Here is a 26,235-nt window from a genome sequence, read left to right as displayed (position 1 = left end):
TTTCTAGCGAATTTTTTTTTACATAAATATAAATTTCAGATGCTAAGCCCTATTTTTTTATTTTGTATAAGGAACTTAAATCCTACTTGAACACTCTCAGTACATCCAGCAATTCCAAAACCCTCAAAACTCAGTCTCATTATGTAATTTGCATAATATTCTTCGAACTATATAATCTGTAGCTGTACTCGCAGTTGTATTTACCCCTGCATTGATTTTGTATGCTCTTAGCACTTCAATAAAAAGTACTTGGTTTTTGCTGCGTCGCTTCTCTCTCCAGTCCAGCGGGTGGCGCTAAACACATTCATTTGTTTGGAAAGACGCCATTAAACTTCAGAGGAAGAAGTTTAGTTTCACCGCGTTCTTTGTTGTAGTTATTTCGGGATGCTGCATACAAACAGTTAGACAGGTTTTTTTTTAAGAGAAAAATACCGTTTTTGAATCAGGTCAGTAAATACCTGTAATATTCGCATCCTCACAGTCGTGACTAAGTTTTGAAACAAGCATCTGAACTGAGATCTGCTGCTATGAAAATGGAGTTTGTTAAAGAAGAGCGTGAAGAAAACAAGAGTGAACCAGAAACCAGGAGAATAAAACAAGAAGAACCAGAAACCTGGAGAATAAAACACGAGGAACCAGAAACCTGGAGAATAAAACACGAAGAACCAGAAACCAGGAGAATAAAACACGAGGAACCAGAAACCAGGAGAATAAAACAAGAGGAACCAGAAACCAGGAGAATAAAACACGAGGAACCAGAAACCTGGAGAATAAAACACGAGGAACCAGAAACCAGGAGAATAAAACAAGAGGAACCAGAAACCTGGAGAATAAAACACGAGGAACCAGAAACCTGGAGAATAAAACACGAGGAACCAGAAACCTGGAGAATAAAACACGAGGAACCAGAAACCAGGAGAATAAAACACGAGGAACCAGAAACCAGGAGAATAAAACACGAGGAACCAGAAACCTGGAGAATAAAACACGAGGAACCAGAAACCAGGCGAATAAAACACGAGGAACCAGAAACCAGGAGAATAAAACATGAGAAACAAGGAGGTTGGTGTTTATTCTTCATTTGCTGATACACATACAGAACATTTGTTTGAGTACTACATATGGTATACTAGAGTTTATGCTACAAAAATGATATGAAAATTATCGTGTTCACTAATTCACAGTGGTGTTATAATATTTTGAATATAACCAAACAGTTGAACAGACTCCCTAAAGGCGGGCGTACACGGTGCGAATTCGGATGATCGAAAGATCGTATGTCAACGCACACGGCACGAGTGAGTTTATCTGAAAATCGTACGGATGACATGATATACCGAATTCCAGAAGCAATCGCACGAAGTTGATAGACGCGTTCGACCTGAAGTAGCGCTGCACGCACGACATTACCGCGAGAGCGATATGAGAGCACACATGCATTCGAATCGCTCTCGCGGTACTTTGATGTCATACAGGTGATCATTCTGTGCGTGCAGCGGTGCCTCAAGTGGAACGCGCCGAATATAACTGCTCTCCCTGTCTCATAACTGCAAAAAAGATATTGATACGAGCCTTGACTGTTTCCTACACGTACAGGTTATTTTTCAGCAATAGGAAACCGGGACGTTTGGTTACCCTGTGTGTGTTCTTGTAGGCCTATATGGTTTATAAATATCTGAAATGAGTATTAAAATGTAAACATGGTTTATGAGGACAATTACTGGGCTCTCGTAAACCAAATGGCTTTAAAATACTATACGGTGTTTAATTGAAATTTTAAACATGCATTTTTCGTGATGGATACAGGTAGTGTACGGGGATATACAGTATAGAATACCATTACGTTTATGGAGAGTCTCTAAACTACATATGCGTGTGTGAGCGAGAGAGAACTAAAAAGGCATTGGAATACATTGCTAGAAACATCATACAGCACTCGCTGTTCCTGTCAGACTTCAGCTGCCGTCTTCGTCTTTCTTCTTCTGTGGTTTTCCTAGTTCTTGATTGGTCAACTTCAGATAAATCAACAAATCGGCTCGTTCAACCGCACAAATGGCACAAATTCAAACCGATAGCTCACGAACTTTTTAGACATGTTTAAAAATGATCGGGAGGTCTGCAAGTGCTCGTAAGCCACTCTGTCCGGCTCGTAATTCATCGCAAATGATACCAGCCGCGACCATACGAGAATACGCGATTTCCACACGATTGAAAAAAATCGCATGCGAACTCGTACGACAGCAAAAATCGCACAGTGTACGCCCGCCTTAAGTATTTATTACTACTATCAAATTTGCACCAGCTTCTGTTTGGTTACCCACATCAGGGGTGGTTCTAGGGTGAGTGGAGATCTGGGGCTTAGCCCAGAAAAATCCATGTATGTGACTTTTTATTTTAATAAATCAGAAAGATTTACCTTATTTAAAATATACAAAAACAATAAAAACAAATGTAAAACATTTTATTTAAAGTATTGAGGAATATACATTTGCTTTTTGCAAACAAAAATTAAGAATTGCAAAACAAATGATACAGTGCGAAAGCAATGATTTTGCAATACATATCTTCCATGGTCATATCTATTAATTTATTTGCAACGCTGCTTTTATTTTGCGTGTCAGTCTAGTTTGAGCTTGCGTTACCATTTTTCCTTTGTGCTTCACTTTTCTGCACGTCACTCTTTGTGGCACCGTTTTTGATGTGGGGGCGGAGTCAATGGACAGGGGCGTGTACAACATGCCTCCATGGAAGTGACGTCATCGGCCCGAGACGCAGCTCACTGATCCAGGTCCTGTCATGATGAGCAGAGACTTTCGATTGGATCGTTTATTTTTATTCAGTAGCATTAAAACATTCATTTTTTTGTTTTATTTACTACTTTATTAACATGTATGTGTATTAGCAGTGTTTGCTCAAGTTAAAGAAGTTGTTAACATGAACATCTGCTGTTTATTTCTCTCGATGTGCACACTTTCATAGCATTATGTGTATTGGGATCGCTAATCATTTGAGTCAGTTCGGCAGTTCGTAGCGGGATCGTGAATCATTTGAGTCAATTTGGGGATCGCGAATCATTTGAATAAGTTCGGGAGGATCGCAAATCATTTGAGTCAGTTTGGGGATCGCAAATTATTTGAAACAGTTCGGGAGTGCGTAGCGGGATCGCGAATCATTTGAGTCAGTTTGGGGATCGCGAATCATTTGAATAAGTTCGGGAGTTCTTAGCGAGATCGCGAATCACTTGAGTCAGTTTGGGGATCACAAATTATTTGAAACAGTTCGGGAGTTCGTAGCGGGATCGCGAATCATTTGAGTCAGTTCGGGAGTTCGTAGCGGGATCGCGAATCATTTGAGTCATCTGACTCCAGTTTGGGAGTTGGAGCGGGATCGCGAATCATTTGAGTCATTTTGATGATCACGAATCATTCGAGTCAGTTCGGGAGTTCGTAGCGGGTTCGCGAATCATTTGAGTCAGTTTGAGGATCGCGAATCATTCGAATCAGTTCGGGAGTTCATAGCGGGATCGCGAATCATTTGAGTCAGTTTGGGTTCGTAAATCATAGCTGTATATGGATAGGCATTTGTAACTAATTTAGTAGCTAGTTATAATTACATTTTCCACGCTTGTTTAGGTGTGAAATGTAAACTCGTATTTTTTGTTTTAATGATGTGCCTTTTAACAGTATCAAGTATATTCAAAAACTAAACAAATCGTGCCTAAAAAGTGCATGCATCTTGGCTAATGTAAAGTTACATGATGAAGTCATACTATTGCGCGTGTGCATTTTGAGTGCGTTCTTTCACTGCATTATTCGGTGTATTCAAATGAATTTATGAATGCATGTGAATGATCACAAAATTCAAGATATGAACCCTTTGTGCCAAAAGGGTTCTTTCTTGTCATTATAGAACCTTTTTAGCATTGAAGGAGTGGATGCCGATTTGCCATATCCTTCATACTGATATTAATTATTTTATTACATGATTTCTTGTTTGACTATTAATCAAGTTATAGCAAGAGTGAAATGTGTAACCTTATGTGTGCTGTATTTCTTTTCCTCAAGATTAATGTCCACATATTATGTGTGTGTATCCAACCGTAATGATAAGACACTCGCCAGTGCTAGAAAGCCTTGAATTTTAGATAAGTTCTCTGTGTACGTGTGTTAGTATCTGTCTGTACAGGGAGAAGCTCAGACAGTCCCAGGACAAACGATCAACTGCCAGTGTCCAGCATATCAGATATACGTCTTTGGAGAGTTTTATCTAGGTTTTGGAACCAATCAGAATTTTGTTGACTCATGTATTGACGCAATTAGTATCCTCTGTCAGGGTATAACTGTGGTTGATTTTGTATTGTACTGGGGGCGGCCTGCGAACTCCTTCGAGAGTGTTGAAGCTGACTTCTGCTGATGAAATTGCAAACCATTTTCTTCAAGTAAAATTATTATTATTAATTGAACTCATCTCTGAGTCCTGGTCTTCATTGCGACATATCTGGTCCTTGGGTTTTAACTGTAAATTCCCCTACAGTTAATGGTGGAGAATGCGGGCAATAGTTCTTTGTTGACATCCCTGATCAATCATCAAACCAAGGTAGGAAAGATTTTAGATTTAATATTATTGGTTAGGAACTGTCTGTAAGTGGAGGGGGTCGAGAGAAGGAGGAAAGATAGACTCACTCAGACGTGAGGGGGTAGACACCAGCTCCAGGGTGGAGTAGGTAAATTGGTGTCACAATATACCTGTAAATAAGTAACCTTGTGAGTATAAGGGGTACAAGTACACATCGGTAGGTCTTGATATAAGATATTTAGAGATGTGTACAGTTACAGAGGGAACAGGTGCACACCTATAGGTCTTAGAGAGAGACGTAAAAATTTGTTTCTAGGTGTGCACAGTCCAGGGGGGGACAAAAACGCATTCTTAACAGGCATGTGAACCCGTAAAGGGCAGTGCTGGGTCAAGCACAGAGAGCCGAAAAGCACGAGAGGCCATAAAGGGCAGTGCATTTACAGCCGGGTAAGCCAAAGTAGGGGTATGGGAAATCCCGAGAAGAATGTAAGACGCTAGACGGGGGTTCTAGTCGTATCTCGCTCTTCCAACTCTCAATCACCCACCATTACAGACAGGGGCGCCCCGAGCTTAGAAATAGGCCAGGTCAGTGGTTAGGGAAAAGAGTATCCAAAATTAGTGTTTAAAAATAAATAGTGATAATTCATATGTGCACCTATAAAAATATAGGGATATATGCAAAGGGAAAGTATTGATTGATCTGGGATGCCTCAGGAACAACCCCAAAAGAGCTAAAATGTAGTTTTCATGACCCTGACTGGATTGGACCAGTATATGGGAATTCTGGAATATACTTTGCAATTTCATCACGCAGAAGTCAAGTGCTGTTGGTAAGATCGCCGCCTCAATATGTTTTTGGTTTATGATAGAAATATGACTGACAAATTAGGTAACCTGGTCAGCCCTGATAGAAATAATGAAACAGAAGAGAGCAAATGCTGTAAACAGTTTGGCTCTGAAGCTCTGACTTTAAAAAAAAATATATATTCTCTGAATTCATTTAAAGAATGATCAGTCTGAGCTTTAATTCTGATTGTAATGTTAAAACAAAAACTTGATTGGCTTTAAACTTAGAAAGAACCTGAGAAATAAACATTTATAAATGTATGTGCCGATTTGTTAAAAATAATCCCAGAAGTAACTGAGTGATGATTTAATCTGATTCTCTGTGCATAGAAGGTTTAAATGACAAAGAATGATATCATAAGACCTGTTCCAGTTCCTATATAATTGTTGAAAGTCCTGACAAGGAATACTGAACAGAATTCTGGGTTAGTGAAAAAAAAAAACTGTAGGCACACAAATTGGCAGTGGCATTTTGGAAAAACTTAGAAGCTTATGTTTTGTTAAAAAAGATAAAATTACTTTGACTACAATGAAGCCGTTGTTTTATCTCATGCTGGCCCCCACCATGACTCTGGCTTAAGCTTTGAAAGTACCAGAGACATGTTCTGAGTAAAAAAAAAAAAAAAAAAAATGTAATTCCTATATTTACTAATGTTTGGCCAAAAGAGTAATTTTATTGTTGGATTGCAAAATTGTAGTCACGCAGCATCATAAAAAAAGAAAAAAGAAGAGAAAAGAAAATTATTTTTTGTTTATGAGATGATAAAGTTGTAAACAAGTAACATAAACGGGGGTTTTAAAGTAACTTTGAAGACAGCATGCTAGCAAGACCCAAAGTAATATACCTGGGTCAGATAACCTCTGACAGATTTAAAAACAATGTTGAAATTCAGAAGCCATGGCCAGAATTAAGTGAATGGATAAATACAAGTTGATGTAAAAGTAATGACAATGACTGCAAAGAACTTTGAGAAACATTTGAGTTGCGAAAATAAAGTAAAAATACAAATATAAAGATGTTTATTTTTAAAATGCATATAATTTCTGACAAGTTTTAAACTGGGCTAGAGTAAAATGATAGTACGATGAAATTATGTTAAAAATGAATGAAAATGCATTGTTACGAGTCCTGAATCCCTCAGAGTTCTCTCTCTCTCATTCAAAGTAAGCTAAAATGCCGTTATCTGAGCTTGTGTTTAAGTGGTAAGATATTTATAGTACAGCACAGTGTTTCAGTCAAATCATAGGCAGAGATGCTAAAGGACATGCTAAAAAGAGTTCAGATTTAATGCATTAAGAGGGCAATTGGTAGTTAAATGTTCAACTGCCCAATGCATGTAAGAAATAAGAGATTATAAAAATAATGAATAACAATTTAGGAGCAATTGTTGAAGAGACATGAGGTCTTTAAAATCATAATACAGACCCTGAGCTATAGATGTAATAATTTTGAATAGTTAAACAGTTGTATTGCTATTTGTTCTATGACCAGTAACTTATCTGTCTTATTTTTAGTCTCCACCATCATACAGGGCCTGATGGCTGCAGCTACAGAAGCAACAGAAAATTACAATGAATGGACGGGTGTGAAAAATAAATTCACTGAGTAATCTCAGCATGATAGTTTGGAGGTATCCAATTGAGTTTAGCGATTAAATATTAGTTTGATTAACCTTTTTCAATGTTTTAACACTAGTAGGTGCTGTCAATGGCTCACATGGTTCTTGAGTGCACCTTTCCTAAGCTGCAGGAAATACTGGATTCTGGAAGAAGACTGTCGAGGATGTTGCAACGGGAAAGAGTGGTTACCAGTGTGCATGAGGTGATTTCTCAATGACGGGTAAGATCCTCTTCTGGCCAATAGGGGACAACCTAAGGCAGGGGGTCACCGCCACTGGGCACCTGCCCTGAAGGGAGGTGTTATATGTGAGATGGTAGTGGAGTTGAGCGGATGCTTGATAGGCCTAGAGCATCATTAAGAGGGGAACTGTATGAAATACAGCAATCTGCCTCAAAATGTGAGCTCCTCCAGACCTGATCACCAGCAACCGCATTCCTTGACTGATTGTTGTGACAAGCGTCCACAACTTGATGCAACTATGCCACTGGATCACACCCTGAGGACAAGGAGCTTATTTATAAAAAGTTAATGGCAATGGGCTTTCAAGAACCATCTGAGACCATGTGATGACAGCCATTATTTTGAGACAAAAATTTCTTATGAGGCTAAAATGATATTGAACTAATATGTCTATATCATAGTCTTTACTCATGCAGGTCATTAGGCATGACACAAGATGATAACAAGATATGGTGGTGGCTAAAAATGAAGACTGCTTCTGCTTAATCAAGAGATGGTTTAGATAACAAAGGTTAAGGGAATTAAGCACGTAAGGTAAAAATAATTTTAAAGAAATGTTCCTAGCATTATGTATTTTAAACAGTTTAAACTGAGATTTTAGATCTAGAAACTTTGACATTTTTAACTTATTTGAATAATTTAGGGTTATATGTTGTAATGAATTTTATATTATAGTCTAAGTTAAAGTTTGGCAAAAATTGTCAAAATAAATAAATAATATTTTGCACAGTAAGAGAGAGAGAGAGAGAGTGCTTGAGTGGAGGCAGGGATAGTGCTCTTCTTCTATTATTGGCCTGCTAAGAAAGAGTAACCAAAACAGAGCAATAATTTTAAGACCAAAACAACCCAGATGATTTTTCTCAAAATAAAAATCATTAATGAACAGGCAAACTTTGAGATTAGATAAGAGATTAGGTACAAACTTGGTAAAATGCACAGACAATGTTTGAGTTTAAATCCTTCCGATTTAATACCAAAAGGAAAACCTTAAATATGAGCTGTTAAAATATAAATGTGTTAAGTATGTGCATGCATGAGGATGGCTATATATATATTATTGAGGGACAATTCTGTTCCTGTTTTGTTTCAATTGAGTCACTAACCTCTGGAATGAGTGTTTTATCATTACAGATGTGTTAAGTGAAATTACTTTACAGAAGTCGATAATTCTGAGTGAAACTAATGAAAAGACAATGCCAAACATGGGACGAGCTTTAAGTGGATTGGTTATCCAGCTCTGTCTGCTACTGGTAATAATGACTTGTTTTGTCTTTTATAATGCTGATTTAAATCACTCTCTGGATTAATATGTTAAAGAGTGTTTATATGATTGGATTTGTGAAATTTAAGTTTGCCGTCCAAAATGGGTTTAAAATCCATGCCTAAATTTAAATGAGGGTCTAAATTTTAACAAGTTAACACTTTGTTGTTTGAATGGTGAAGGTAAATATTTTAGACTTGACGGCAGAAAAACAGTGACAGATTGGCTACGTCACTAACCAAATTATCCAGAGAGCACCCTCACATAAAGAAGCCTGGTGGGAAAACAAAGGAGTGAATCCTGCTTGTGTAATATAGTGCAAAAGCTTTATGTAGTGGTTTATGTAGAACAGAGATAAGTTGAACAAAAACGTGTGGATAGCCCCTATAGGAGCAAATCCATAACAAGAGGTTTGAATTAATTGAAATAGCACAGCAAAAAAAAAAATTTAATAAATAAATTTTGTTTGAACAAAACAATTGTAATAGGCTCTATGGAGCTGCTTATGAACACCTGTCAGGTCAAATCAAATTAATATTGTGAACATTGACAGGGCTTTTTGATAATGTATACTGTTTCAATACAGATTTACAGAAACTGAGGATGTCTCTTTAATAAATATTTGGGCATTTAGAACTAAGTAATAGTATTGTTCATTTAGTAATAGTATTGGGAAATCTGTGTGCTCTTTTTCAGTTTATAATAATTTTGAGTAAATAAATATCACTGCCAAATGACAAACATGAACAAGGGTTTTAAAGACATTGATCACGTAGCTGATGTGTAAGCATTTCTAACTGACAAAACAGTGAGAACTAAATTGACTTAATACGAGGTATTGAGGATTTGCTTCTGAATGTGTCATTAATATAGTCTGAGTACAGTAATATGGTATGATAATTGACAAGACTTACATTAAAAAAAAAAAAAAAAAAAAAAGGGTAATAATAAGGCAATGAGTATGGTTACAGTAATGTCATGGTATAAAATACATGCATGACAATAAGTGGATAGGTTAGTTGTATTTTTGAAGTTAGACACTTCGATACTTAAAATGTAATTTTGATCAAATGTTGTTAACAATGACAAGTTTGGGTTAATGGTTAATGTATGTGTAAGCAGCATGTGAACTATGATGACTGCAAATGGATTCGTGGTGAAAGTAAAACTTAATAAAAGGGCTATTAAGTAATAAACTAGGAACTGCTCTAGGTTTTCGAGGAAATAATGATTATGATTATTTTTATTTTTTTAAGATGGCTCAATATTGATCTTACTTATTTTTGGTTTGTTTATTTTTGTGTTTTTAACACCAAGTTTGGAATGAAAGGGTAAAATAGATAATCAAACTCTATAATTGTACCATTGATGGGGAAAATGATAGATTTTCATAAAATAAGGGTATCTTTACTGGGATTTAGGTTATAAGCAATGTCTGTATTTGGTATCTGTGAGGTGACTGAGGGTCTGACATATGTCAGGAATGCAATAACAGTGGTTATTCATTTAGCCCGGCTTCCAGAGAATAATATATATACGTTTATTGTAATGAGTTTATTTTAAGATATGACCAAATTAACTAAAATTCATCATAGTTGTATAAAACATGCTAAAAGAAAACAAATAAGGCAAATATCCTTCTTAAGGGTTAAAAAAAAAAAAAAAAAATGAATTGGTTATAGTGTATGCGGTTTTCTTTAATGATTTGTTAAATCTGGTTAATGAATATGCAAATTTAGTCTTAAGGCTGTTGGATAAATGTTTTGTTTTAGAGGATAAGTGTGAAGTAGCTGTAGTAGGAAGAGAGGTATTTACAAAGATATGTTGATGAAAGTATATATGGATGGAGGACACTTTTCCAGGTAGAGGGACACACAGAATAATTCACTGGAAAAGACATTATATGAAGAAAGACTAGTGCAAGTGGCGATATTGTGGGATTAAGTAAGTAGATGAATGTATATGGGAAGTAAGAATGATTATGGGAAGTATTTTGTACAAAATAATGTGTTTATTACTAGAAATGTCAGCCAGTACCAGAGATCTTAAGTATATGCACCTGCTTAAGTTGACAAACAGCCTGTATTATTAGCATGCATCACAACTACACCTGACCTCATTTATTAGACCAGATGTGGGGTATTAGACCCCACATTGATCTAAAACGGGGGACTGAAGGAGTGGATGCCGATTTGCCATATCCTTCATACTGATATTAATTATTTTATTACATGATTTCTTGTTTGACTATTAATCAAGTTATAGCAAGAGTGAAATGTGTAACCTTATGTGTGCTGTATTTCTTTTCCTCAAGATTAATGTCCACATATTATGTGTGTGTATCCAACCGTAATGATAAGACAATCGCCAGTGCTAGAAAGCCTTGAATTTTAGATAAGTTCTCTGTGTACGTGTGTTAGTATCTGTCTGTACAGGGAGAAGCTCAGACAGTCCCAGGACAAACGATCAACTGCCAGTGTCCAGCATATCAGATATACGTCTTTGGAGAGTTTTATCTAGGTTTTGGAACCAATCAGAATTTTGTTGACTCATGTATTGACGCAATTAGTATCCTCTGTCAGGGTATAACTGTGGTTGATTTTGTATTGTACTGGGGGCGGCCTGCGAACTCCTTCGAGAGTGTTGAAGCTGACTTCTGCTGATGAAATTGCAAACTATTTTCTTCAAGTAAAATTATTATTATTAATTGAACTCATCTCTGAGTCCTGGTCTTCATTGCGACATATCTGGTCCTTGGGTTTTAACTGTAAATTCCCCTACAGCATGAAAGGTTCTTTGGAGTTGAGTAAAGAACCCTATGGTTCTATATAGAATCCCAATGATCCCTTTCTTCTAACAGTTTGTTGTCATAAGCAGGGTTGGTTCTAGGGTGAGTGGAGATCCATGTATGTGACTTTTTATTTTAATAAATCAGAAAGATTTACCTAGTTTAAAATATACAAAAACAATAAAAACAAATTTGAAACATTTTATTTAAAGTTTATCCCTTGTATCCTGACACATATGCTGATGTTGTGTCTCTATCTCACTTTTTTTTTTTTTGTCTCTATCTCTGTTTTATTTTATTTTCCAATCAAGCCTGACTGGCTACACTCGTCCTGGTAGAACAGGCATAAGAAGCAAAGTATAATTATAAACGCAGGGCTCTATACACTTATATTTTTGAAGGAGGACTTACACAGCACTTACAAATTGCATAAATAATCATAAGGTTAATGTATCAAATATACAATTTGGAATAGTCTACAGAAATGTCAAATTATGAAAATAAAATAAAATGGTACTTTGCCACTAGGTGGCGGCATGCCACTGCCTTAATGAGTGAGTCGGTCAGTCATTTAATCAATGGATTCGTTAGAAACGGATGATTCATTCAGAAAAAAAAGTGTGTGTGTGTCTTCCCTACAGAGTGTGCTGCGCAACCGTTAACTGTTCGATGTTCAAAATGTGACGTTAAAATCAGACACAATTTAAAACCGAAAAATACATATAAAAGTTACAGATATCTGAAGTAAGCTGTTGTATCTTGGCATTCAAGTGTTTTGGCTGGGGGGTTTTACTTCCTTTTTTAAGAAGAAGAAGAAGATTAATTTTGAAATATCCATTTTAATTTTCGAATAAATTGACCTAGTAAAATACTACACGCCAACAAACCGCCTGCCTCCAAAAGATATCACTTCATTGGCTGGATCGTACAGACGCTCATCGATGGTTGGCCAGTTTACATGTCAGTCAGAAGCACTAGACTCAGTGGGCGGTTTTCGTCGGATGTGAATGACAACGCGTACTTACTTGGGTAAATTTACAGACACTGTGGACTTGAGTTGAGAGATATTTATTTATTTATTTAAATTCTAATATAAATTACTTTATTGGCCATGAAAACTCATTGATGGCATGGTGGTAATAAAAACATTCGGGGCTTTACTGAAAACATTCGGGGCTCCAGCCCCCTTAGCCCACCCCTAACGCCGCCCCTGACCCACATTCTTCAAAAAATCTTCTTTTGTGTTCACCGCAAGAAAGATATTAAAGGGTTAGTTCACCCAAAAATGAAAAGCATTTGAATTGGAGTAGGTGGGTGTTTTTGTTCAACAGTCCAAAAGTAGTCAAATAAAGCATGTACATGACTTCACACATGCACCAGTGATTAGTGAAGAAACGTGGATGAGAGACACCTAAACTAAACGCTGGTTATATAAGGTTAAAATATTTTTCTTATATTGCAGTATAATATCGATATTGCCTTGACAGTGTAAAATGTCGTGATATGAATTGTTGCTTATATCGCCGACCACCACTTTAAGAGAAAGTGAAACTAGAGGTTAGGGCTGCATATTGAAATTATCAAAATATATGAACATGGATTGCCTACTGTGTTACACACAAAACACATGGGTTTTTGGCTAGGTTTAAAACTAGAGAAAGAGCACTTTTAGATAAACAAGGCAACATAATATGCACTTTTATTGAGGCAGAAAAACAAAATTCAGTAAGATCTGTGGGATTGATTGTAATAAATATTTAAATTCAAAAACTCTTGCCTATTTCAGGCGAGAGTGTAGTTGTTTAAAACTCAAATCTGTTGTTTATTTATGAAGACAGCGCCTATTTAAAAATGTGTTTCGCCGATCTCTGAGACGGTGAGCTCCACGCAATCAGCGGGAGCTCAGTGATCATCTATCCGCCGAGAAGCAGCCTCACCTGGGATAGACCTTCTGATATGTGCCGCTGGCTCTGATATCTCTTTAGTGGTTAAACATAAAATATAATTCAGCTGCGGGGTAAATCTAGCAGGTTTTCTTTGGTCTGTATTCAATTTATATATATGTTAAAATGAAAATAAAAAAGGCAAGTCTATATAATATTTCGTTTCATTGTAATGGCTGTATATACACATATCCCTGAACTAAGTACATTTCTGCAGCTGTTATTATGTTTAAATGAAAACGAAAGGAGGCAGTGGTATTTTATATCCTATTTCGTGTTATTGTAAATATACTGAGGGGAAAATGGCTGTAGCCAAAGCCATCTGAGTTCACGCAGCATTGGTTGAGTTCAAACACCATTTATTCGGATCATTTTCAAATATTACTGTTATTGTGTCATGAAATGTAATTTTAAAAGTATTTCAGGCTAAAATGTAGTTGTTTAAAACTAAAATCTGTGGTTTATTTATAAAGACAGCGCCTATTTAAAAATGTGTTTCGCCGATCTCGTAGACGGTGAGCTCCACTCGATCAGCGGGAGCTCAGTCCTCATGTATCCGCAGAGAGCAGCCTTTCCTGGGATAGACCTTCTGATATGTGCCGCTGGCTCTGATGTGTCTTTAGTGGTTAAACATAACATATAATTCAGCTGCGGGGTAAATCTAACAGGTTTTCTTTGGTCTGTATTCAATTTATCTATATGTTAAAATGAAAATAAAAAGGGAAATTTATATAATATTTCGTTTCATTGTAATGGCTGCATATACACATATCTCTGAACTAAGTACATTTCTGCAGCTGTTATTATGCTTAAATGAAAACCAAAGGAGGCAGTGGTATTTTATATCCTATTTCGTTTTATTGTAAATATACAGTAAGGAAAATTGTAGTAGCCAAGACGAGCTGCTGTTTATAGATTTACCGGACATCACACTCCCCAGTCGAATGCACAAAGTATGAACTAACAATCCAAGATGATGCACGTCCAAAATCAGCTGTACTTTGTAATGAGAAACGCGCGCGGACCTACGTCACCAGTCTATTTGCCTAATCTTCCCGGTACTTTACACCGCGGTGGAAACGCAGAAAGCAACATGTCTGGGGGTAAAAAAGTTCCTGGTAAAAATGTTCCGGGTAATTTCGGTGGAAACGCGGCAATGGATAGAGATGTTCCGATACCCTTTCTCTCTTCCCGATACCGATACCTTGGCTCAGAGAATCGTCTGATACCGAGTACTGATCCGATACCTGGGTGTGTATCTGTATATACTACTAGCCCTGTGTAAATTGCTAGAATTATTTTATGGTGTGCTTCAGACTGAACCCTTAATAAAACATGAACAAATACATGGTGAACTACTGTATTCATTACAGTATTTTTATTATCTGACATGAATTTGACAGTATTATTTATTTTCTTAAGCGAAAAAGAACTTCAAATGCAGCCAAAAATATAACACCGCAAACTACAAAAGGTATTTTAGTTTTACAATATAACTGTAAAAAAAACTGCAACAAATAAGTCTAGGATAAAAAATATATATTAATCAGATAATCTCTTTACAACAAAACAAGTAAAATACAAACAACCATCTAGGCATAATTATTATTAATAGAGACGTATTATTGTTACTACATAGAGACATGGCTAAATCTACTGTAGGCTACAACAGTAGCTTAATATATTGTCAATTTACTCAATTTAAACCAAACATTTATTTTAATGGGCTGCCATGAAGATCTTTGAGTGTCTGTGTTTATGATATGACAGTTTTTTCAAATGAAAAGCTAAATTGTCATAAAGTTACGGTTTATGCGTTCGTGTCCTCATATAGACGGTTTCAACGGCATCAACATAAACAAACGTTAATGCGCGTGAGCGCTTTTGTGGACCTTACTTAACTTCCGGTAGACTCCAAATAGAATCAATAACAACAGCCAAGTCCCTCTAGAGTAGATATTTTTTGATAACAAACAAAATGTGTTTTCTTTGTGGATCAGGTGGACTTAATGAAAATGCTAATTCATTATTTGCCAGCAGGAGATGTTTTAAAGCATAGACATAAAGCGCGAGAAATAGAGGTTACAGCTGTAAACACAGCAGAGCTGGTACGCTCACACGCTGCTTTATCACGCATATAACATGCAAGTCTTCTTTCAGAAATACAGCGATATAAAAACACCGGTGCCTTAAACATAAATGTAAGGAATTATTATTAAACGTGCAGTACGTTACGTAATGTTACGTTACTCATGTTTATTTAACAAAGCCTTTTTGAAAATTGATCAGTTTTAAAATTGTGGCGAGTCTCCAAAAATAAATAAATGTATGGGAAACACATCCCGCAGCACAACCACCTGAGCCCAACTTCAGTCTACTCATCACCTTGGCTTTAACTGCGTTTGTAGATGGCACCACAGCCAGACCGATATACACAACACATACCGGAAGTTAACTTAGGTCCAGGCGCGTCCGCCCGATGAAACCGTCTATAGTGACACACAGCAGAGACTACAAAACAGCGAGCTCCCGTGCATCTGCACCCGTCACCCACAGAGATGTAGAATTTGCAGGAGTAATATTTAAATAGTATTTTGCAGTTTAATATTCACAGACACTAGTATATATTTGGCTACAGTCTGGAGCCCTGCGCTTTGACTAACACGGAAGCGACTGAACACAGCTGCGTGTACCGAATATACTCGGGAGTCGGTAACTACCGGTACTACAAAGACATACTGCTAACCACTGATCTATAATATAGAAGCGGCTTCACTGTCTGTTGGCAGTTTAGAACGCAATGAGCTATCCAGTCATATATAGATCAGTGCAGCTAACACGTTTTCATTTCTTCCTCGCTGCTTTAAACGGGTTGCTTGTGGCAACACAGCACAACTTCCTGTGTTTGCAATGCATTCTGAGCTGCGAAGAAGAACCGTGCAGCGGTTCGGCAAAGCTAGCGGTCATAACTAGGTCTTGTTTAAGAAAATGGTATTGGATCAGTATATGGGTTCATGTACTCACCGATGCCAGAATTTGTTGTGGTATCGGTGATATTTCCGATACTATTGTTCTTGTAGCTCAACTGGTAGAGCACTGCGCTAGCAAGCAAGCAAGCGCAAGGATGGGGGTTCGATTCCCCGGGAACACATGATATGTAAAAATTGATAGCCTGAATGTTCTACAATAGGAACACATTCCCAAAAATGTAAGCATTTGTTTCTTTGTTACTGGTTTTGGGAATTCTCTTGTAGCTTTAACCCCTTTTTCAGGCAGTGATTTGCTATTTGATGTTATTACATGCCCCAGGAATGTAATCTGTTGTTTTACGAACTGCAGTTTTGTCAGGCTGACTTGGTGGCCCTCCTGAGCCAGATGCTTCTGTCAGGAATCATACGACACCTGCGACTGATCTGATTGCTCGTCAGCGCAGCTGGCGCTGATAGGAAATCAGATCAGTGCAGTAAACACAAAATGAGCAGGCAAACCTTTCTATATATGGGTTTTTCTATAGCCAATGCCGATGTTTAGAAGTCAGGGTCAGCCGATGGCCGATATGTGCTGCCGATTTTTAGGGCCAATATCTTGGAGTTTTCCCCTTGATTTGCATGCTAAAATGTCACACTAATAATAAGTGGATGCACAATAATTTTTTTTTTAAACTTATAATTTATTGAGCACTGACTTGAACCATCTCTTCATTCATCTTAATTTAGTGCACTGCACAGTATTAAAATAAAAAAAATGTATCCAAAGTTAACCAAACAAATCAATAAACTGAACAAGTATTAAACAGGTTTTATATATATATATATATATATATATATATATATATATATATATATATATATATATATATATATATGTATGTCAATCATTTACATAAAAGTTTTAGAGCATTTATCAAGTAGAATTTTTCAAGTTTGTTGGAACATAAATGTAATCTTAAATATACATTTAAATAACATTTTAGAAATAAAAATCAATTAAACTGAAAAAATAAATAAATATATATATATATATAAATAAATAAATAACAGTAGTGCTGCAAACACACTAGCAACCAACAACATTTGTGTTTGGTATAAATGACACAGAACATCTAAAGTGCATTCTAATTTCAAACTTACATTGCAGTCTGTTCATTATTAAAATAAAGTACAGTCAACCAAACATTTAAAAAGTACACTGGTCAGTTTAAATACACCGTATACCGGTCCTCTCTGCTGTTATGACGAGGACGTTTTTGCTCATGCGAAGAGGATGATCTTTTCCGTCTAGTTTACATTAAAAAATTAAAAATATTATAGTTTAACATTCAGATACATTGCGAATATGGGTAAATTTGGATATGTGCATAATGAGACGTGAGCAATAACCTCCAAATACATCTAGTCAAACCCGCGCTCGCTCATCCTCGTCGGTCCTTGTATGGATCAGATCGTTTTTCGGATCAAAAAAAAAAAAGGAGAAAAAAAAGGCCAAGACAAATAAACATACGTTTTGTCTTTTTTTATTAACATTAAATTATTAAATTAAAATATATGAAATAGACTTAAAGTGCACATGGCATAATATCTTCTTTTTAACATAATAGCCGGACTTCTCATCTCCCAGTCTGCAGTGATGTAGTGAGCAGTTTTCGTCACATAGCTCTCCGTGCCCCTGGACGTGCACCCGTCTGTCGTGAGCGCAACAGAGGATGCTCGGGACAGTTCATCCACAACTTTTTTTCTTCTGTTCATAAAGTTCTGGCACAATCTTTTCACTCTAACCTCTTTCTTACATCATTATATCTGACAGGGAAGCCAAAATGCGCGGGGCATTCAAGCTCCTCCTCTCGCCACGACCACTGAGTGTGGACTGAACATGCGCAACTTTTTTTCTTCTTTTTTTTCATAAACATTGCAGTTGCGTACAACAACGAGCACCACAAAACCATTTAAAGAGGCGCATTCAGCGGTCTCCTTGGCGAGAAAAAGTCAACAAAGTAAAATAATCTCCAACGTATGGTGCGCTCTCTTCATTTTATCAAATGATCATAATCACATCTATTCATTTTACAGTCCTGCTACTAGCATTTTATCCCAAGTGCTTTTGCACATAATAATGATACCGCTGCAGACGCATTTTGCAGCATTAATTGATCGTTAATTTAAACGACGATCGATCATGGAAATTATTGAATATTGGCATCCCTAAATACAAATGAGATGTCATTCACAGTTCTGGGCAGCTCCAGGACGGCTGTCTCTCAGAGTGCGGTGCTGTCTGTGAGCGGGGCGGAGTAACGGAGCCCTCAATCACGCTGCAGTGTTTGTAAGAGCTGCCAACTTCTCCACCCCATTTACAGAGTGAAATTCTCTGACTACCTTTATCTCCCAGGACTGTTGTTAAATATTCCAAAATTTTTGTCTTGGGGTGCTTCACATGCAGTGGCAGCAGCAGCACTCTCCACCGCACCAATAACACGGGGCTGCCCGCCGACGTGCCTGATTTTAAATCGGCTCTACAAAACACGGATATCGGCCGATGCTGATATATAAAAAAATTACAAATATCGGCCCGATATATCGAATAAGAATGTTGCATCTTGTGGTATTTGATGTTCATTAACAGAATCAGACATACACAAAGGAAAGCAAGCTTTTTTCTTCATTGCAGAGAGCAGAAAGTAAATCAGTGTATGTGTGTGTGTTGTGGTTAGAAAATTCTCACTTCCCTTGCCCTGGACCCCTCCTCTCTGGTCTCCGTCTCCCTCAATTCAGTTTGCTTGTTGATTTCGCCGGTTCTCCGAGCAATCCTTCGCCCAATGACCATCCTTTTTGCACAGTCTGCATCTGGTACACTTGAATGTCGTATGTTCATCAGTCTCACAGATCCAAATTACCCCATCTTTCAGAGTTTCTTTCAGTTTCGTTCAGATATCTTCCTCCTCTTCTTTTCCATCTTCCCCCTTTCAATTGCTGGTTTTGCTGCGCAGAATAGTTCCCAGACTTCGACACGGCTTGCACAAATGCCAGCTGCCACTCTCTGTTGGTCTTGCCTTTAACTCTTTCCTTCTTCGCCATCTGTATCTCTTCTGCATGCAAAGCGTGTGCTAAAACAGCAGACAGCCGTCCTGCAGTCACTTCTCCACTCACTTTGTTCCAGCTCGTAGACCCCAGTTTCACTGCCAGCAGCCTTCTCAGTTCGTGCACGGTTGGGCTGAATTTTTGGCAGAAGGTGACTAATTCGATGGAAAATTTATCACCAGCTTCATCAGGGCTTGGCAAGTGAGCCTCGCTTCCTTCATTTCATTGTCATAGTCATAGTCCATGGTCTAAAGAGCATAACAGGCCCGTCAGGACCTAAAACTTCAAACAATGGAGCTGTTATGCTCACATTTTCTTCTTTCGCTGTTTGTCTTGTTTGTCTTTTCTTTGTCTGGGGTGCTCTGCGCACTATTTCCTCTTCAATACCTTCGTTGGGGGTTTCAGGAATGATTTCTGGTTCTTCCTCTGTCTCTATTCTCCATTTTGGATCTGGCCACGGTGCTGTTGGTCTTCTCGGCGGAGAGCAGTCGAGGTCAGGGTCCAGTTTCATGGCTTTCATGCTCTGCCACGGAAAGTTTGTATAGAGCGGAGGTACATGTTTAGAAACACAAACATAAAAGCAGTTAGTAGGTCTATGTGAGGCATTTACACTTTCTTCACTTTCTTCAACTTTCTTTTCTTCCTTCCTACTTACTAATTCTTTCTGCATCGTTCTCTTTCCTCTCCTATCTGCTTACGCTATCCAACAATTCACAGTTCGTTCACATTTCTCACACGTGTCTTGCACAACAACCTTTCTGTCTCTCACTTCCCTCTTCTACTGATTCCTTCACAGCTTTTAATTTCTTAACACTCAACGTTCCCTCCCTCTTATTAATTTCCCCATATCTTGCATGCATTTTTGGCCATACACTTTTTTTCATTTGCCTAAACACCGGTGTATCATATTCAGCAAGCTTGTTCTGAGACTTTCCCATATCTGCTGGTTTCCTTCTCTGTGGAGATTCTCTTCGGCGCACCTATAATCTGTCAGACGTCTCCAACAGATCTGACTTCCCCTGCCCGAGTCGGGGAGGCAATACTCGCACAGTTTCACTTTCCCTCTTAGAAATATGTTAACCGCTTGCACGTGATTTCGGATTATCGCTTCGAAATATCTGGATCGCTTTGATCTCAATTTCTAACTCCATTTACGATCACGCCAGTTGCAGCGGTTTCAATTCCCTTTAGAAATGTATTAACTGTGCCGCAGTATTCTCACAATCCGATTCCCATGGAATCACTCCGATTGTGTTTCCCACAGAGAAGGACCCACCGCTATGGTTCGTCCATTTTCTAATTTAAATTCCAATCCTTAAAAAACCAGAAGACACATCCAAGGAATCCCACGTTCTGACACCAAATTGTCGTGGCAAAATTTAATTCAACTCTCGTCAGCATATGAGACATACTCATTCTCAGGTATAATTAAAAAGAAAGCTTTTATTCTTTGCAAAGAAGGTAAGACAGTCATACAGCAACACTGAGTTCCTGCAGAGTGAAACCGACCCAGGAAGAGGGCAGTCCTCTGCCTTATATCCCTTTGCTCGTTACACAGTCTGAACAGCTGTAACTTCCCATGGATAACATAAAACATACCCTATGTAGGTTCTTTCTCACACATTTAGGGCTTAGGTGACCCATCCTCAGGCATTGTACCCCCACTATATGGCCCAATGACCCTCTCAGGTCATGCTCAGACATCTGTTTCCCCCGCCAGGTGTCATCCCTCTGAACCCATTCAGCAATTCAAAGAAAACAAATGCATACAGACCCAATGTTAAATGAATTTTTCCACCACAGCTCACACGCAAGATATTCAATCTTTTCGCACCTTTCTATTTAGGTGGATAGATTTGCGCTCGCACATTATTTTAATGTGCTTTCGCATTACAATAATGTGCTCTCGTTGCTGACCCTTGGGCAATAAATATATTGGGCAAAACATATAACACCTGAGGCAATTTATACTGAATGCATGTATGAATGTAAATCATGTCTGTCAAAATCGTGATTAAAATCGTAATCGCAAAATGTATAAAAAAAAAAAAAACGTGATAGGTTTTTTTTGTCCATATCGCACAGCCTTTATCCTAATCTGGTGGAATACATGGCTCCAGCAAGAACTGTTTCACTCATCACGGCTGGTGCAACAAGGTCACTTTCTGTGATTCTCAATGGCATATTTGAAGTACAGGAGTGCTTCTGCCGAGTGCTTTGGAAAGAAGGAGAAAGCTGCGCACCTAGCATTTTCCACGAGTTTTAGGCGCGATATATGAACGGCCCCTAATTCATTCATTAATTAATTTTTTTTTGCTTTGCATACATCTTCAAATATGCCGTGGAGAATCATCGAAAGTGACCAAATTAGGTTTTATTGTGAACCTTGTTTTGTTTTTTGCAAAATTGGAAATATAATTTTTATTTATCGAATAGAGCAGAACGAATATTCGAATGTTCGACTATCCGTGCACACCCCTAATCGATATCAATTAAAAAATACGTCCGATAAAAAGTTTGATATATTGTTTCTTCGTCAGAGAAACCAGAGGTTGCGAAGTTTGATTGCATAAACAAAGGCACTCACTCTCTGGTAACCTAGCAACGTGTTGTCTCATGTTTGATTCTTCAGTAACAGAACCGGCATGGAGAGATAAGTGGAAAGCCTTATTTGATCAGTGAGTAATGTAGGTAAGATGACTGCCTGCTGCGCCATTTCTGACAGGCGCCTGCGCATGTTACTGAGAAGACGAGCAGAGAGAGAAAGAGAGAGAGAGAGAGAGACAGTGATGAAATGTTCTCTGTGTTGACACAAATCTAACAATTGGGATAATCAAACAAGCTGTCGCTGCGTCATGTTAAGTGCGCCTTATATTTTCCTGATTTTTGTTCTTTTTCAATCACACCTATGAATCAGAGGAAGATTAAAGGATTAGGTTTTTTATATTAGAACTCTGAAAAAGTTGTTTAAAGTTTTGAATAACCAAGATGGCATCCACACGCAGCGGCTTCTCTCTGTCCCGACAGAATGGTGATTCCGTGTTTTTTTTTTTTGTCTTGTGAGTCGCAGTCTGTAAGCAAATTTCTGCTCGATGTCGGCATAACTGCATTTTTACAGTTAAACTCCGCGCACGCGGAACAGCTGCGGGATCTCGGTCTGCTACGGAGGACTTCACTATCACCGACCCCCACTACTGCATCTCGCCCACAAAAGGGGCGCCACAAACGGTGTGAGAGGAAGCAGAAGAGGGGTAAGTGCGGAGGTATCCGGGCTAGGCTAACGGCTAACCCACACAAGACATCTATCCCCACCATCGTACTGGCTAAAGTATGCTTGTTGGACAATAAACTGGACTACATTCGATTACTACGTTCAACTCAGAGGACTGTAAGAGAATGTTGTGTTTTTGTGTTCACGGAAACATGGCCCAGCAACAGCGTTCCAGACTGCGCTATTCAGCTCGACCAGCTGACGTGCTATCGAGCGGACAGAGCTCTCGTCTCGGGAGGAAAAACCCGCAGCGGTTGGCTTTGTGTTTACATCAATGGCAAATGGTGCCGCAATACTGTTGTGATCAGCAAACACTGCTCACCCCTGGTGGAGTTTATGATTATTAAGTCTGGCCGTTCTATCTGCCGAGAGAATATACTGCTCCTTTCGGTGTACATTCCCCCATTCAACATCATCAGCAACAGGAACGACGCACTAAATGAACTGTACCAACACATCAGTGAGCAGCAGACAGCACACCCGGATGCTTTTCTCATCATAGCTGGGGATTTAAACCATGCTGACCTAAAGAGTGTGTTTCCAAAAATACGCAAACACATCAACTTTACAAACACGAGATAATAACATTTTGGAGTTTGTTAACACCACACAGAGAGGAGCTTACAAAGCCCTCCCCCTCCCTCACCTCAGAGCCTCAATCATGCTGTCTTTGACAATATAGGGGACAGTGTAGTAATACAACTCCACATCATCTTCAAGAGATGCACTGAAACCTCACAAACAGCGGATAGTTCGAGTTCATGAAGTTAGACTGCTTGCAAGACAGGTGCAACAGCGTGGACCGCAGCAGGGTGCTAAAAGTGGGCGCCGCTCGTACAAAGATGCCGACACCGGCTGCATGTGAGGCAAAGCCGTGCACCCGCTGCACCCTGCTCTGTCAAAACGTGCCCACTTATCAAAAAATTATACCGTAGAGACCTAGGGCCTCGTGTACAAAGCGTGCGTACGCACAGAAAAGTGCCATAGGCTACAATCATTGTCACGGGCAGTCCACTAACAATTTAGGCCTAACGTTACTTACAAACCCACCTTTTCTTGTGAAATATTGGGTAACATACTGTCGACCCTTTGCCTCTTTCACTTCTTTTATTTATTTTTTCTCTTTCTGTTTTTGACTTCCAGATTTTTGAAGCATTTTCACATTCTATGTCAAGTTGAAACTGCCAGCGCTATTGTGTTGCCTTGGTTACTGGATACAATTTGGGGGGACGGAACCATTTTATGATAATGGAGAGGGGCCCATGGACGTTTGTGTTTCCTAAACAAATAAATTTTTTGACACCAGGAAACAGCAAATACAATAATTTAAAGTTAATAATTTTTACTATCAAATATTTTTTTAGCACCACAATTTTATTGGGGGCTTCTCTGGGCCCCCTCTTAGTCATGGGCCCGAGAATCGTTTACAATCAACAACCTGATCAACTCTATGCGAAAGAGATGTGTTGCACTGCATGAGGCAAATGGTGGTCACACCAGATATTGACTGGTTTTTGGAACCACATTTTAGAGTGGTCTTTTATTGTGGCCAGCCTAAGTCACACCTGAGCAATAATCATGCTGTCTAATCAGCATCTTGATATGCCACACCTGTGAGGTGGATGGATTATCAAAGGAGAAGTGCTCACTAACACAGTTTTAGACAGATTTGTGAACGATATTTGAGAGAAATAGGCCTTTTGTGTACATAGAAGAAGTCTTAGAGGTTTGAGTTCAGCTTATGAAAAATGGAGACAAAAACAAAAATGTTGCATTTATAATTTTGCTCTGTGTATATAATATGTGGCTTATGTAATATAAAAATGTCACTAGTGGTGAACACAGTGGTACATATCTGCCACCATCACAGCCCTAGTGAAATGTTTATATTTCTTGTTTTATACAGCTTAAAGACCATGGGGTCAAATGGATCCCAAACAAACAACAATGCTTCAAAATGTCTAGAGGGCATTGAAAAAACATCATGTTCATTTTCTGTTTACAGTGTTGTCTCCATTAAATCTGAAGGAACATCCAATGGGGTCACTTTTTAGTTAACTTTTCTCAGCTTTTAACAAGTTACCAAAACTAATACATTTTTGCTTATGTTTCAGAGTTTGTTGAAGAAAAAGAGGAGAATGAAGAATCAAGTGAAATTGAGGTGAAAAATCATTTCAAAACTGGAGGAAAACCATCACACTGTGACAGAAGATTTAGTCATCCATCACTCCTAAAACGACATGAAAGGATCCATTCTGGAGAGAAACCTTATAAGTGTTCACACTGTGACAAGAGATTCAGTCATTCATCAAGTCTGAAAAAACATGAGAGGATCCACACTGGAGAGAAGCCTTATAAATGTTCACACTGTGACAAGAGATTCAGTGTTTCATCAAATCTGAAAATGCACGTGAGGATTCACACTGGAGAGAGACCTTTTAAGTGTTCACACTGTGACAAGAGATTCACTCAGTTAGCAAATATGAAAAAACATGAAAGGATCCACACTGGAGAGAAACCTTACAAGTGTTCACACTGTGACAAGAGATTCTGTGACTCATCAAGTCTGAAAAGGCATGAAATGATCCACGATGGAAAAAAAATTCAGTGTTCAAACTGTGAAAAGAGATTTAATAATTCATCAAATCTGAAAACACACAAGATGATTCACACTGGAGATAAACTTTATAAGTGTTCACACTGTGACAAGAGATTCAGTCAGTCAGGAAATATGAAAATACATGAAAGGGTCCACACTGGAGAGAAACCTTATAAGTGTTCACACTGTGACAAGAGATTCTGGAATAAATCAAATCTGAAAACACATGAGAGGATTCACACTGGAGAGAAACCTTACAAGTGTTCACAATGTGACAAGAGATTCTGTGACTCATCAAGTCTGAAAAAACATGAGAGGATCCACACTGGACAGAAACCATATAAGTGTTCACACTGTGATGAGATTCAATGAATCATCAAGTCTGAAAAGACATGAGAGGATTCACACTGGAGAGAAACCTTATACATATTCACACTTTCACAAGATATTCAAAATTTTATATCATGATAATGATATAATGATAGTTATTTTTTCTTTTAATAAGGTTTAACAAGGTTTTTAATGATATTAAGATTTAATACCATCGAATTTTCATAATCCTTGTAACCAGTGTCAATATCAAACTACTACAAGAAAATAATAATAATAAATATAAAAAAAAACTCAAGCTCACTGGAGATACATAAACAGTCAAGTCACCTTTATTTATGTAGCGCTCTAAACAAAAAAAGATTGTGTTAAAGCAACTGAACATCATTCATTAGGAAAACAGTGTGATAGTTAAAGGCAGTTCATCATTGAATTCAGTGATGTCATCATCTTAGTTCAGTTTAAATAGTATCTGTGCAATCATTTGCAATCAAGTCATTGATATCGCTGTAGATGAAGTGACCCCAACTAAGCAAGCCAGAGGCGACAGCGGCAAGGAACCAAAACTTCATCGGTGACAGAATGGAGAAAAAAACCTTGGGAGAAACCAGGCTCAGTTGGGGGGGCAGTTCTCCTCTGACCAGACGAAACCAGTAGTTCAATTCCAGGCTGCAGCAAAGTCAGATT

General features: G+C 38.2%; 1 protein-coding gene across 1 annotated transcript; it reads left to right on the top strand.

The window, feature by feature from the left end:
* Positions 1 to 533: 533 nt before the first annotated feature.
* LOC113100035 (zinc finger protein 239-like) lies at positions 534 to 25,934 on the top strand. The gene is made up of 3 exons (XM_026264906.1): positions 534 to 570; positions 1,009 to 1,062; positions 24,734 to 25,934. Exons 1-3 carry the CDS (start codon positions 534 to 536, stop codon positions 25,588 to 25,590), a joined length of 948 nt encoding a protein of 315 aa, XP_026120691.1. The 3' UTR covers positions 25,591 to 25,934.
* The last annotated feature ends 301 nt before the right edge of the window (positions 25,935 to 26,235 follow it).

This window comes from Carassius auratus, unplaced genomic scaffold (genome assembly GCF_003368295.1).
Source record: "Carassius auratus strain Wakin unplaced genomic scaffold, ASM336829v1 scaf_tig00217128, whole genome shotgun sequence".
NCBI classification, from domain to species: Eukaryota; Metazoa; Chordata; class Actinopteri; order Cypriniformes; family Cyprinidae; genus Carassius; species Carassius auratus.
Note: the sequence above shows the minus strand (reverse complement) of the source record. Positions and strands in the feature narration are given on the sequence as shown.